This window comes from Ipomoea nil, unplaced genomic scaffold, assembly GCF_001879475.1.
Source record: "Ipomoea nil cultivar Tokyo-kokei standard unplaced genomic scaffold, Asagao_1.1 scaffold3053, whole genome shotgun sequence".
Lineage (NCBI taxonomy): Eukaryota > Viridiplantae > Streptophyta > Magnoliopsida > Solanales > Convolvulaceae > Ipomoea > Ipomoea nil.
The window spans coordinates 1-12,937 of record NW_017619481.1 but is presented as its reverse complement, the minus strand read 5'-3'; the positions used below and the strand labels follow the sequence as shown (position 1 = coordinate 12,937).

The window sequence follows — 12,937 nt, the reverse complement described above, 5'->3', positions numbered from 1 at the left end:
AAAGGGCTATTTCACTTGGCCTAAAACTAGGACCATGAAAAGATTGAGAAACCCATATATAATATACTTGCAGAAACCAAAGATGAGGCCTAATTACACTAGTTTTCCCTACAATGCTTTCTTTCTCTATTTACACCAGCACTCAATCTCCATCTTTCTTCTTCCACTTATGTTGCTCATATTCACCAACTGCTCTCAATGGGCTTTACAGGGACTCGCAGTTGCTATTATCCTTCAAAGCTAGCATTTTTAACCAAAGCCCACTTCAAACTGGGTATCCTCTAAAAATCCCTGTAGCTTCACTGGTATTACATGCAAGGGCTCAAAGGGTCTCTTCTATACATCTCACAGACACTATGCTCAGCGTAGATTTTGGCTTGGTTCCTACTTACTTGCTTAGTCTTGAAAACTTGCAGAACCTTGTGTTGAAGAACACCAATCTCAGCGGCTCTCTCACTTCTGCCTTAAAATCCCAATGCTCTGCTTCTCTTAGCTACATAGATCTAGCTGAAAACTTCATCTCAGGGCCTGTTTCTGATATCTATAGCCTTGGTCGTCGGTGCAATAATCTCAAGTCCCTCAACCTTTCCAGCAACTCCATGGACCCTCCTGGGAGGGAGGTTGCTGCAGGTGGAGCAACCATTAGACTTCAAAGTCTTGATCTTTCTTACAACAAAATTTAAGGGCAGAACATATTTGTTATGCTGTCCCCCAGTGATTTTCCCGATCTTGACTTGTTGTCTCTGAAGGGTAATAAATTATCAGGAAAAATTCCGGAATTGAGTTTTAGGAATTTGTCATATTTGGACCTTTCTGCCAATAATTTCTCTGAAAATTTTCCTCCATTTCAAGACTGCTCTAGTTTACAACATCTTGATTTATCATCCAGCAAGTTCATTGGTAATATTGGTGCCTTCCTTTCTTCATGCTCCAACCTCAGTTTCCTCAATCTCTCCAACAATATGTTCTGGGTAGTGTTGCTAAGCTGCCTAGTGGGAGTTTGCAGTATTTGTACCTATGGGGAAATGATTTTCAGGGGGAGCTTCCAGGGCATATTGGATATTTATGTACAACTCTTGTGGAATTGGACTTGTCTTCCAACAACTTTTCAGGTATGGACGTATGGTCCCTGAGACACTTGTTGATTGCTCAGCCTTGGAACTTCTAGATCTTTCCAACATTAATTTCTCTGGTGAGTTGCCTGTAGAAACCCTACTAAATTTGACTAGCTTGAAGACATTGGTTTCCTCGGGTGGGGTGGCAGTCATATGGGCATCTTTGTCAATACTAGCAGATATATTTTAATGGTTCATTTCCAATCCAAATGATTTGAGCCATTTAATTTGTGTTCTGTGATTCTTGCATTAACTGGAAGAATATCGGACACAACTATAGACTTAGGCTCAGACATTAGGCTATCCAACAAGAAGATATCTCAAATCAGACAACCAAACTTCCAGAATCAGACCTCTAAGCCACAACAAACACACAAACAGCCACACAACTTCACTGTCTAGCAAAGCAAAAAATAAGAGGGATATTACCGGGACCTCCAATGCCAAAACCGAGCCTAGAGCAGCGACGTAGAAGACCGGGCGACCTCCGGAAAGTAGACCGGAGTGGATTCCGGGCGCCGGAGTGACGCACACGCGCGGCGCGTGGACAGCCGGCAAGGGACGAAGGTGGCGCGTGAGGGCCACTCGGCGGCGAAATCACGTCGAATTCAGCAGTCCGGCCTATCGGCGACCGGCGACTCTGCTCCTGATGGTGGTGACGACAAACGGCCGGCGACAATTCCGACCCAAACCTCCACCGTGCGCAGAAGCAGAAAGAGGAAAAAAAAAATTCTGTGTTTTTTTTCTTTATGTGGCTCTTGATACCATGTTCTAATCTCTGTATTCCATACAATTGAGTCAAGAGGATACAATATTTATACTAGGGCTATGCACACTAACTATGGTAAGGATCAATAATATCCCTAAGATATTATACACACTATCCTAAGATATTATACTGAGATCATATCAAATATTCTTCTACCATATAATGTCTAACAGTTTTATCATTCAATAATTTTGTTGGTGGTTATCTCACTCATTTTCTAGCTTGGTAAACTTAGAGACCTTAGATTTGAGTTCTAATAATGACTCTGGTTTGATACCCTCTGGATTTGTAAAGACCCTAAGAATAGGTTGAAAGTGCTGTACCTTCAGAACAACATGTTCACTGGTCCAATACCTGAGAGTCTAAGTACCTGTTCTTAATTGGAATCTCTTGATCTTAGCTCTAATTACCTTTGGACGGCCACCTCATTTGAATATACAAGAACATAATAAGAAAAAAGTCGAGTTTCAGGTATGTTTAATTAACTCAGTTTGAATTGTTCCAGGCCGGTCTAAATATTTGACACCTAAATTAAAAGTATCCAAAGTGAATTTTGGTGTAGATATGGACTGGGCAGATGGAGTTGCTAAATATTATTTATATTTAGGATAATCCAAAATTTTAGTTCAGATATGATTAACTCCAAGTCCAAGTCCAAGTCAACAACAATAGACCAAGTCAGACTCTTTCAGTAGTAAAGGAAGTGAGTGATGAGCAGCAAGCAATAGAATAGAATAGGAAGACCAATTCAGCTAAGCCTAAGGGTCCTAATTCTCATCACCATTATATTACATTAAGAGCTTAGAAGCACACCTGGTCTTATTAATTAGCTTATAATTGTTTGAAAATGCTGCATCCTCATCATCATGCCTTGATGTTCTTCATCATCATCCTCCTTTTCTCCTCCTTAAATTATTCACAATCTTTAACCACTCATGGTGATGATGAAAAGGGTATTTTACTTAGCCTAAAACAACAATACTGGGGAAATCCATCTTCACTTGAGCAGGTGGAACTCCACTTCCTCCCCATGTGACTGGCCTGGAATTTCATGCAACTTCAATGGAAGTGTCACACGGATATCTCTCACTGGAATGAACATCCGAGGATCATTCCCGACCTCAACTATTATATGCCAGCTCAACAAACTTATTTCAATCAATTTCAGTAACAATAGTCTCTTTGGAACTATACCAGCTAACCTCTCCAGCTGCTCAAAGCTTGAAGAGTTGGATCTATCTGCAAATTATTTGTCAGGAAATATACCAGGAGATTTATGTACAACTCTTGTGGAATTGGACTTGTCTTCCAACGGATTAGTAGGTGTGGTTCCTGAGACCCTTGGTGATTGCTCAACCTTGGAAACTTCTAGATCTATCCAAAAATAGATTCTCTGGTAAGTTGCCTGTTGAAACCCTACTAAATTTGACTAGCTTGAAGATACTGGTTTTATCATTCAATAATTTCGTTGGAGGCTTGTCTGAGTCATTGTCTAGCATGGTAAACTTAGAGACCTTAGATTTGAGTTCTAATAACATCTCTGGTTTGATACCCTCTGGATTTGTAAAGACCCTAAGAATAGCTTGAAAGTGTTGTACCTTCAAATAACCTGTTTACTGGTCCAATACCTGAGAGTCTAAGTAACTGTTCCCAATTGGAATCTCTTGATCTTAGCGTTAATTACGTTAAAGGGAATTTACCATCTAGCCTCGGGTCCTTGTTGAAGCTCAAGGATTTGTTGATTTGGTTGAATGAGCTTGAGGGGGAAATCCCATTGGAGTTGAGGTACTTGCAGTCTTTGGAAAGACTGCTTCTTGCTTTCAATGGCTTGTCAGGGTCAATCCCTGAAAGTCTCAGCAACCTGTACTAATTTGAAATTCATTTCTTGTTGGATAATTTGTTGAGTGGTGCCTATACCAGCTTCATTAGGGCTCTTGTCTAATCTAAGTATTCTGGAGCTGGCAAAAAACTCCCTCTCTGGAGCATTCCTGTTGAGTTGGGGAATTGCAGAAGCTTATTTTGGTTGGATATGAACACCAATTTCTTGAATGGGTCTATTCCCCCTGCTCTGTTCAAACAATCTGGCAATATTGCAATATTACCTGTGAAGCAATTTAGGTTTATTTGGTATGATGGAAGTGAATATTGTCAAAGTACAAGTTTTTTCGAATTTGATGGGATTACAGAGGATCGCCTGGACAGGATTTTAACCAGGAACCCCTGCAACAGTACTAAACATTACAAGTACAGTTTTTCAATACCAATATTTCACCACAATGGATCCATGATTTCCTTGACCTTTCATACAATAAGTTGGAAGGCAGTATTCCAAAGGAATTAGGTTCCATGCAGTATCTCAATATTCTGAATTTAGGGCATAATGATCTCTCTGGTCCAATACCTCAAGAACTTGGAGGCTTGGAGTATGTTGAAAGCCTTTATCTATCATACAACCGACTCAATGGCTCAATTCCACAAACTTTGACCAATCTCATATTTCTTACAGGTATTGATCTGTCTAATAACCAACTTTCTGGAGCGATACCTTGTGCAGCTCAATTTTTATTAATTCCTGAAAAATCATTTGCCAATAATTCTGGCCTTTATGATTGCCATCATCCTCATTATGGCCAAGAATCAAGTCCAAGTTCAATTTCAAAGTCTAGTAGATCAAAGAAAAAGCATTACATCATTATAGGTTGTGGTGTAATTGGAGGGTACTCATTTGGTTAGTAACTCAGTTACTCGTGATCAGACTTGCAGGAAAGGGAGAATGGAAAATGATGGAGAAGAATGGAGTATGGTTTCATTTCAAAGATTGGGATTCAATAAATGGGATATTTTGGGTGGTTTGACGGATCAAAATTTGGTTGGAAATGGAGGGTCAGGAAATGTATATAGAGTGATCACAAAGAAAGGCAAAAAGTTGCTGTTAAAAGTATAAGGCATGAAAGAAACGAAGGCCACATTTTGGAGAAGCAGTTTATAGCAGAGGTTAAGATCCTTGGGGAATTTGGCACAACAACATAGTGAAATTGTTATGCTGCATCAGAGGAAAGACTACAAAGCTTCTTGTGTATGAATACATGGACAAACAATGTGTTCACAAATGGTTGCATGGAAAGAAAAGAGGCTTAACTACTCAAGTCTTGCAGTGGGAGAGGAGGCTAAAAATTGCCATTGGAGCTTCACAAGGGCTTTGCTATATGCATCACGGTTGCAATCCACCCATTGTTCATAGGGATATCAAGTCCAGTAACATACTCGTCGACTCTGACTTCAATGTCAAGATTGCAGACTTTGGACTGGCAAAGTTGATGGCGAGTGAAGGAGATCCAGAAACAGCATCTGCTATTGTGGGAACCTTTGGTTACATTGCCCCGGGTACATTTTTTTATATCTTCATCACTTCAACTCCCACTTATTTTTATACTTGCATAGTCACATATATCATGAGAATGCAGAATATGGCAGTACAAGAAAAGTGGATGCGAAGAGCGACATCTACAGCTTTGGCGTAGTTCTCTTGGAATTGACAACTGGAAGAGAAGCCGTGCCTGCAAATGAGGATATGAACCTGGCACAATGGGCACACAAACACCAAAGAGAAGGGAACTCAGCTGCAGATGCCCTAGATGAGGAGATCAAGGACCACGTTATCTGGAGGCAATGATCGCTGTTTTCAAATTAGGCCTTGCATGCACTTTGAATTCCCCATCAAGCAGGCCGTCCATGAAAGATATTTCACAGATTCTTCAAAGATACAGCGAAAACACTCATCTGTCTTTAGAGAACCAATAGACAATATAATATTTCCACTTTACTTTTGAATGCAAAATATTTTGCAATGGTTTGTTTAGTTTAATTTCACTATTGCACTCACAGTGCAGTTATGCTGGATCCTTTATAATTCATAATGCAACTCCACTTTTTTTCCTTGATTTTCTTAGATGTTAAAGTGATAAATAAACTTTCTGGAGCTCAATAGTAATTGCATTATTGAAATTCCAAAATTAATAATATTCACAGGAATTGAAACATGCATGCAACTTAAGAGTGAATTCTATTTTCGGTCCTACTGTTATAGGGCGTTTCCAATTTTAGTCCACCTTAATTTTTTTTGCCACTTTATAACCACTATTATTGAATGTGTTCCACTTTTAGTCCACTGTTAGTATTTCCATCAAGAGGCCGTGTAATCTAGGGGTATTTTGACATTTCTTCTCATCCAAGACTATGTTTGACTAAAGAAATGGAAACATTAAACCTAAAACCTAAGAAACCTCGCCGGCCCATGTTGGAACGAACAAAACAATGTAGGTTTGGCTTCCTATTCTCGTTGTTCGAAGAGCCATCTTCGAATATCGGAGGAGGAGGACGAAGTGCCTGGATTAAAAGAGAAGAGACAAACATAAAAAGACCAAAATACCCTTTGATTATACGGCCTCTTGACGAAAATATTAACGGTAGACTAAAAGTGGAACACATTCAATAACAGTGGTTGTAAAGTGGCAAAAAAAATTAAAGTGGACTGAAATTGGAAACGCCCTATAACACTTAGGACCAAAAATGGAATTCACTCTGCAACTTAACTATTTGGAGGAATTAATGAAGCATGTTTACAGTTCACAGGCCTCGCTTGCGTCTTCAAGCTCGTACGATCAATTATATACACCATGATTGCATCAAGATATCAACTCTAGCAACATACTCTTAAAGTCCCAGAGTTTGAATTCAATACTAAGATTGCAGATTTTGCTAAGGTGGACACAGTTCTAAAACTATTCATAATTATGAATATAAGTTCAAAAATTATGAACATATAGTTCTATACTTATGAACATAGAATTGTGAACATAATTATGAACATATAGTTCTGCAATTATGACTATAGAGATTCAATAATTGTGAATATGAAGTTCAAAAATTATGAATATATAGCTTTATAATTATGAACATATAGTTCAGTAATTGTGAATATAGAGTTGAATAATTATGAATATGAAATTCAAAAATATGAATATATACCTTTATAATTATGAACATATAATTCAATAATTATGAACATAGAACATTGTATACTTTGCAAGGCGGTTTCACAGCATAACGATTGATTGAAGTAAACGCCGGGTCATTAACTCAATTCTAGGTATTCTGGTCCAAATATGTTACACTAAAAGAAAAGTATTTAAATTGAATTTTGGTTTAGAAATCCGTTAGCAGAGTATGTAGACTCCAAGTCCAAGTCCACCCAACGTAATTTATGGTTCAAATCGAGCAATCACCAATCAAGTCATTCTCATAGTCAGGACTAATTTTTGAGGGACAAATTATAAACAAGAACACGAATTATAATTGAATTTTAAATACTTTGTACTTAAGTAGAAGATTTTTTTTATTTTTTTATTTGGTAGCAAATTATATTGCCATCAAATTAATTAATTAATTAATAATAAATAAATATATATATAAAAATATATAATACACGCACATATGTGAGTGTGTGTATTAGTTATTTTGACAAGTTATTTCCTCTCGCTTCTTTGGCGACTTATTCTCTCTCATTTCTTGGCAAGTTCTTTTTTCATTAATGTGAAACGATTTAATTTATCAAGGCGTATGTTTATCTCATCTTGAGCAACGAACAAGATCTGAACCATGATATGCAGTTCAGATTAATAAAGATATTGTCTACGGACAGATGAGCTGCAATAGTTACTCAGGTGGTATGCAAGACTTCTCAAATAGAGTCAGTGTTGGATAGCCAGATCATTAACAACATCAAAGAAGCTTCAAGTTACTCCATTGAATTCGAGCTTCAATTTTGTAACACAGTTTTGCGATTCAAGTTTCTTTTAGCATTGCTAGGAAAGTTGTTTCTATGTTTGACTGTAAAGAATGTTTTATCATTTTATCGATTTTATTGTAACTGTTTCAACTTATGATTAATGAATTAGTTCTTTATTTTCAAAAATAAAAATAAAAAAGAATGATTTCTTTTATTTTTTTCTTCATCATTTTTTATTCCATTGTTCAAAAGTAAAGGGAACAAAAATGGTAGTGAGTTTTAAGATTTATGAACGATTTCAATTCAATAGTAGTATAAGAAGAGTAGTCCTCATAGGGAGTCCAAATGAGATGATTCAAGTGTCAAAGGAAAGATAAGGAAGTCCTCAACAACTTTAATATTGAACATTTTGAGAGATTCCGGATGCATTCATACCAGAATATCATAACATTCAATTCGGACACGTCCTGAGGAATTTGTCTTGCAACAAGTTGATAGTGTTTTGATCATATCTCCTTAATATAAAGTCCAATCAAGGTGATTCAAGTGACTATGGAAAGCTAAGAGAGTGTCCTGCAACTTTTATGTTCAAAGTTTTTTCATATTCGGAACAAAACAATACCAAACTTGATTGCCTAGTTGTATTTCCAGTTTGTTTGGTGATTTAATATAAATTCTGTTCTTTGGTTTTAAGGAAAAAAAAAAAAAAAAAAAAAACATAGCCAAAAATTAGACTCTGTTTAAATTTTCAAATATGGAATAATCAAATCATTCAAATGTGGCAGCTGTCAAAGTCGGAGTTGGAGTAGGGAGGGCAGTATGATTGGTTGAAGCAAATCCTAAGGCTCATGTTCTCGACGGTCTAACATTCTCCATATTCATTCATCTAATATTATATAACATCTATACAAAACTAATAAATAAATAAAATAAAGAAAAAAAAACCCCAATGAAGAATCCAAAATTAAAAATTTTAATCTCCCAAAAAGAAATTGTGAAAATACATTATTGTTTTTAATTGTGAGTTTAATGAAACTATCTACCACTAACTTGTTCAAAAACTCTCAAGTCAAAGTTGGACTTTGGACAGTAAACTTCTTTGATATACAAGAACATAATAGACGAGAGCAATTGCTAGCTCCTTCGATCCTCACCATCTTATTATTATTAGCTGAAAATGGTGGTGCACCACCCTATTCATCATGCCTTCTTCTTCTTCATGCTCCTTTTCTCCTTCCCAAATTATTCACAATCTTTAACCACTCATGGGGACGATGAAAGGGCTATTTTTACTTATCCTAAAACAACACTGGGGGTATCCATTTTCACTATTTGAGCAGTGGAACTCCATTTCCTCCCCATGTGACTGGCTGGAATTTCATGCAACTTCAATGCAAGTGTCACACGGATATCTCTCTCTGGAATGAGCATCCCAGGATCATTCCCGGCCTCAACTATTATATGCCAGCTCAACAACCTTGTTTCAATCAATTTCAGTTCCAATAGTCTCTGGGGGAACTATACCAGCTAACCTCTCCAGCTGCTCAAAGCTTGAAACCTTGGATCTATCCACAAATCATTTGGCAGGAAAAATAGCAGGTGAGTTGTTTCCATGAAAACCCTGCGTAGTTTAAATCTTCAACACAACATGTTTTCCGGTGAGATATCAACACCCATGGTGGCTTATAGTTTGGAGTCTCTTGATCTTTCAAGTAACCATTTGAATGGATCAATACCAGATGATATAGGAAATTTTTACAACCTTAGCTACTTAAATTTGTCCATGAATACTTTGAGTGGTCCAATACCTGCTACATTGTTGCGGTTGCATCAACTCTCTCATCTTTCACTTGCCTCAAACAATTTGACTGGTGAAATTCCTGCTAGATTATTTGACTTGCTTAGTCTGAGTAGCATAGATCTTTCTCATAATCATCTGAGTGGAAGTATTCCAAGAGGCTTTGGAGAACTACATCAATTGCAGAATATTGATGTATCATATAACAAATTTTCCGGAGACATATGTGAATCTGTTAGCCATATGTGGGATGCGAGACTAACCTTAGGATGTGCAAGAACCACTTTTCTGGGAGAATACCTTACGAGCTAGTAAAGCTAAAATTTGTGGACACATGCCTTGATCATGTGAATTTATGTTCAGAACAGCTGTTTTCTAGCTCTGAACAAATGGTTATGGAACTCCCAACATGCCCTTCCCAAAGCTTTTCGGGATTATACAATTCCACTGCACATAAACTGCAGAAGTTCCAATGAGCTAAGTAAATCAAACAAAACCCAACCTTCGAAACCAAATCATACGAGGATTGTAACTTGTGTCGTGATTGCAGCGGCAGTAGTACTCATCATTGGGATAGGAATTCTGATACTGGTGTTCAGACCTAGGGTGGGAAGGAGAAAACAAAGTGATGGAGAAGAATGGAGTATGATTTCATTTCAAAGGTTGGAATTCAATAAATGGGATATTTTGAGTGGTTTGATAGATGAAAATTTGATTGGAAATGGAGGGTCAGGAAAAGTATATAGAGTGATTACCAAGAAAGGCCAAAGAGTTGCTGTTAAAAGTATAAGGCATGAACAAAAGCAAGGGCATGGATTAATGGAGAAACAGTTCATAGCAGAGGTTAAGATCCTTGGGGGAATTTGGCACAACAACATAGTGAAATTGCTATGCTGCATCAGAGGAAAGACGACAAAGCTTCTTGTGTATGAATACATGGACAAACAATGCCTTCATAAATGGTTGCATGGAAAGAAGAAAGGCTTAACTACTCAAGTCTTGAACTGGGAGACAAGACTAAAAATTGCCATTGGAGCTGCACAAGGCCTCTGCTATATGCATCATGATTGCAGTCCACCCATTGTTCATCGAGATATCAAATCCAGTAACATACTCGTCGACTCTGACTTCAATGTCAAGATTGCAGACTTTGGACTGGCAAAGATGATGGCGAGTGAAGGAGATCCAGAAACAGCATCTGCTATTGTGGGAACCTTTGGTTACATTGCCCGGGTACATTTTTTTTTATATCTTCATCACTTCAATTCCCACTGCTTTTTATACCTGCAGAATCACATATATCATGGGAATGCAGAATACAGCAGAACAAGAAAAGTGGACGCGAAAGAGCGACATCTACAGTTTTGGCGTAGTACTTCGGAATTGACAACGGGAAGAGAAGCAGTGACAGGAAATGAGGATATGAACCTGGCACAATGGGCACACAAATACCAAAGAGAAGGGAACTCGGCTGCAGATGCCATAGATGAGGAGATCAAGGACCCATGTTATCTGGAGGCAATGATCGTTGTTTTCAAATTAGGCCTTGCATGCACTTTGAATTCCCCATCAAGCAGGCCGTCCATGAAGATATTTCACAGATTCTTCAAAGATACAGCGAAAACAATCATCTGTCTCTAGAGAGCCAATAGACAATATAATATTCCACTTTACTTTTGAATGGACTTGTCCCATTAGAAAACATTTTGCAATGGTTTTGTTTAATTTAATTTGACTATTGCATTGACAGTGCAATTATGCAGGATCCATCATAATTCATATTCATAATGCAACTCCACTTTGTTTCCTTGATTTTCTTAGATGTTAAAGTGATAAATAAACTTTCTGGAGCGCAATAGTAATTATATTGGAGTTCCAAAATGAATAATATTCACCAGGAATTGAAACAGGCAACTTAACCATTGGAGGAATTAATGAAGCATGTTTACCTGTTCACAGGCCTCACATGCGTACGATCAATTATATACACCACGATTGCATCAAGATATCAACTCTAACAACACTACTCTTAAAGTCCCAGAGTCTGAATTCAATCAGACTTTGGATTAACAAATATGTCAGCAATTGAAACAAATCCAAAACATGCTAGTGTGGGAACCTTTTGTTACATTGTCCCAAGTATGTTTTTCATATCTTCAATTAACACTTAAATTTTTTTGATGTGTTCTACACCTAGTAGAATCACATAGCACTATACTGCAGAGTGTGGCAACACAAGAAAAGTGAATGTGAATATCAACATCTATAAGTCCTCCAATAATTATATAGAATTTCACCCAAATAATATTTCACCCAACAAACCCAAACAAATGTCACTCCGTGTAAGAAATCAAGCCAAACTCAAGTAAAGAAAAGAAAGAAAAAAAAAAAAAAGTATTGATAGATCTATTCTCTAAATTAAAGAGCAAAAAATTGAGGAAGAAAAATGAATAAAAAAAATAGATAATTAACATAAACAAGGCGCACGTACTTAACTCATTTTTATCTATTTGAAAGTAGTATACATAAAATACATTATTTGAAAGTACATGATTTTTTATATATTATCAAATAATGTACATTCAGTACATAAATAATGTACTTTTAGTATATTAAAAATGTATATTGCATTCATGGTCCACACAATAATTTTCCAATTAATTTCTGGTCACATTAAGCAATAGATTTGGTTTTCAGTCCTTTTAGCTTAATTAATTGTTTGAAAATGCTGCAGCTGAGCCTCTTCATCATGCCTTGTATTCTTCTTCCTCCATTTCTCCTTGCCAAATTCACATTCTTCAACCACTGAAAGGGCTATTTCACTTGGCCTAAAACTAGGACCATGAAAAGATTGAGAAACCCATATATAATATACTTGCAGAAACCAAAGATGAGGCCTAATTACACTAGTTTTCCCTACAATGCTTTCTTTCTCTATTTACACCAGCACTCAATCTCCATCTTTCTTCTTCCACTTATGTTGCTCATATTCACCAACTGCTCTCAATGGGCTTTACAGGACTCGCAGTTGCTATTATCCTTCAAAGCTAGCATTTTTAACCAAAGCCCACTTCAAACTGGGTATCCTCTAAAAATCCCTGTAGCTTCACTGGTATTACATGCAAGGGCTCAAAGGGTCTTCTATACATCTCACAGACACTATGCTCAGCGTAGATTTTGGCTTGGTTCCTACTTACTTGCTTAGTCTTGAAAACTTGCAGAACCTTGTGTTGAAGAACACCAATCTCAGCGGCTCTCTCACTTCTGCCTTAAAATCCCAATGCTCTGCTTCTCTTAGCTACATAGATCTAGCTGAAAACTTCATCTCAGGGCCTGTTTCTGATATCTATAGCCTTGGTCGTCGTGCAATAATCTCAAGTCCCTCAACCTTTCCAGCAACTCCATGGACCCTCCTGGGAGGGAGGTTGCTGCAGGTGGAGCAACCATTAGACTTCAAAGTCTTGATC

The 12,937-nt window shown here is 37.3% G+C and overlaps 3 protein-coding genes and 1 pseudogene across 3 annotated transcripts; all 4 read left to right on the top strand.

Moving 5' to 3' along the window:
• Positions 1–32: 32 nt before the first annotated feature.
• On the top strand, positions 33–4,617 carry LOC109163940 (annotated as a pseudogene).
• Positions 4,618–4,798: 181 nt separating this feature from the next.
• On the top strand, positions 4,799–5,771 carry LOC109163937 (proline-rich receptor-like protein kinase PERK3). Its single transcript, XM_019312666.1, has 2 exons — positions 4,799–5,268; positions 5,349–5,771. Exons 1-2 carry the CDS (start codon positions 4,971–4,973, stop codon positions 5,555–5,557), a joined length of 507 nt encoding a protein of 168 aa, XP_019168211.1. The 5' UTR covers positions 4,799–4,970; the 3' UTR covers positions 5,558–5,771.
• A 3,417-nt stretch (positions 5,772–9,188) lies between these two features.
• Positions 9,189–12,904, top strand: LOC109163938 (leucine-rich repeat receptor-like serine/threonine-protein kinase BAM1; the record flags this gene model as incomplete). Its single annotated transcript, XM_019312667.1, has 4 exons — positions 9,189–10,703; positions 10,761–10,988; positions 12,490–12,582; positions 12,692–12,904. Coding segments are annotated over exons 1-4 (1,122 nt in total), but the record flags the coding sequence as incomplete, so codon positions are not given.
• LOC109163939 (leucine-rich repeat receptor-like protein CLAVATA2) lies at positions 9,348–9,782 on the top strand. Its single transcript, XM_019312669.1, has one exon. The coding sequence runs from the start codon at positions 9,348–9,350 to the stop codon at positions 9,780–9,782; it is 435 nt and encodes a 144-aa protein (XP_019168214.1).
• Positions 12,905–12,937: the final 33 nt, after the last annotated feature.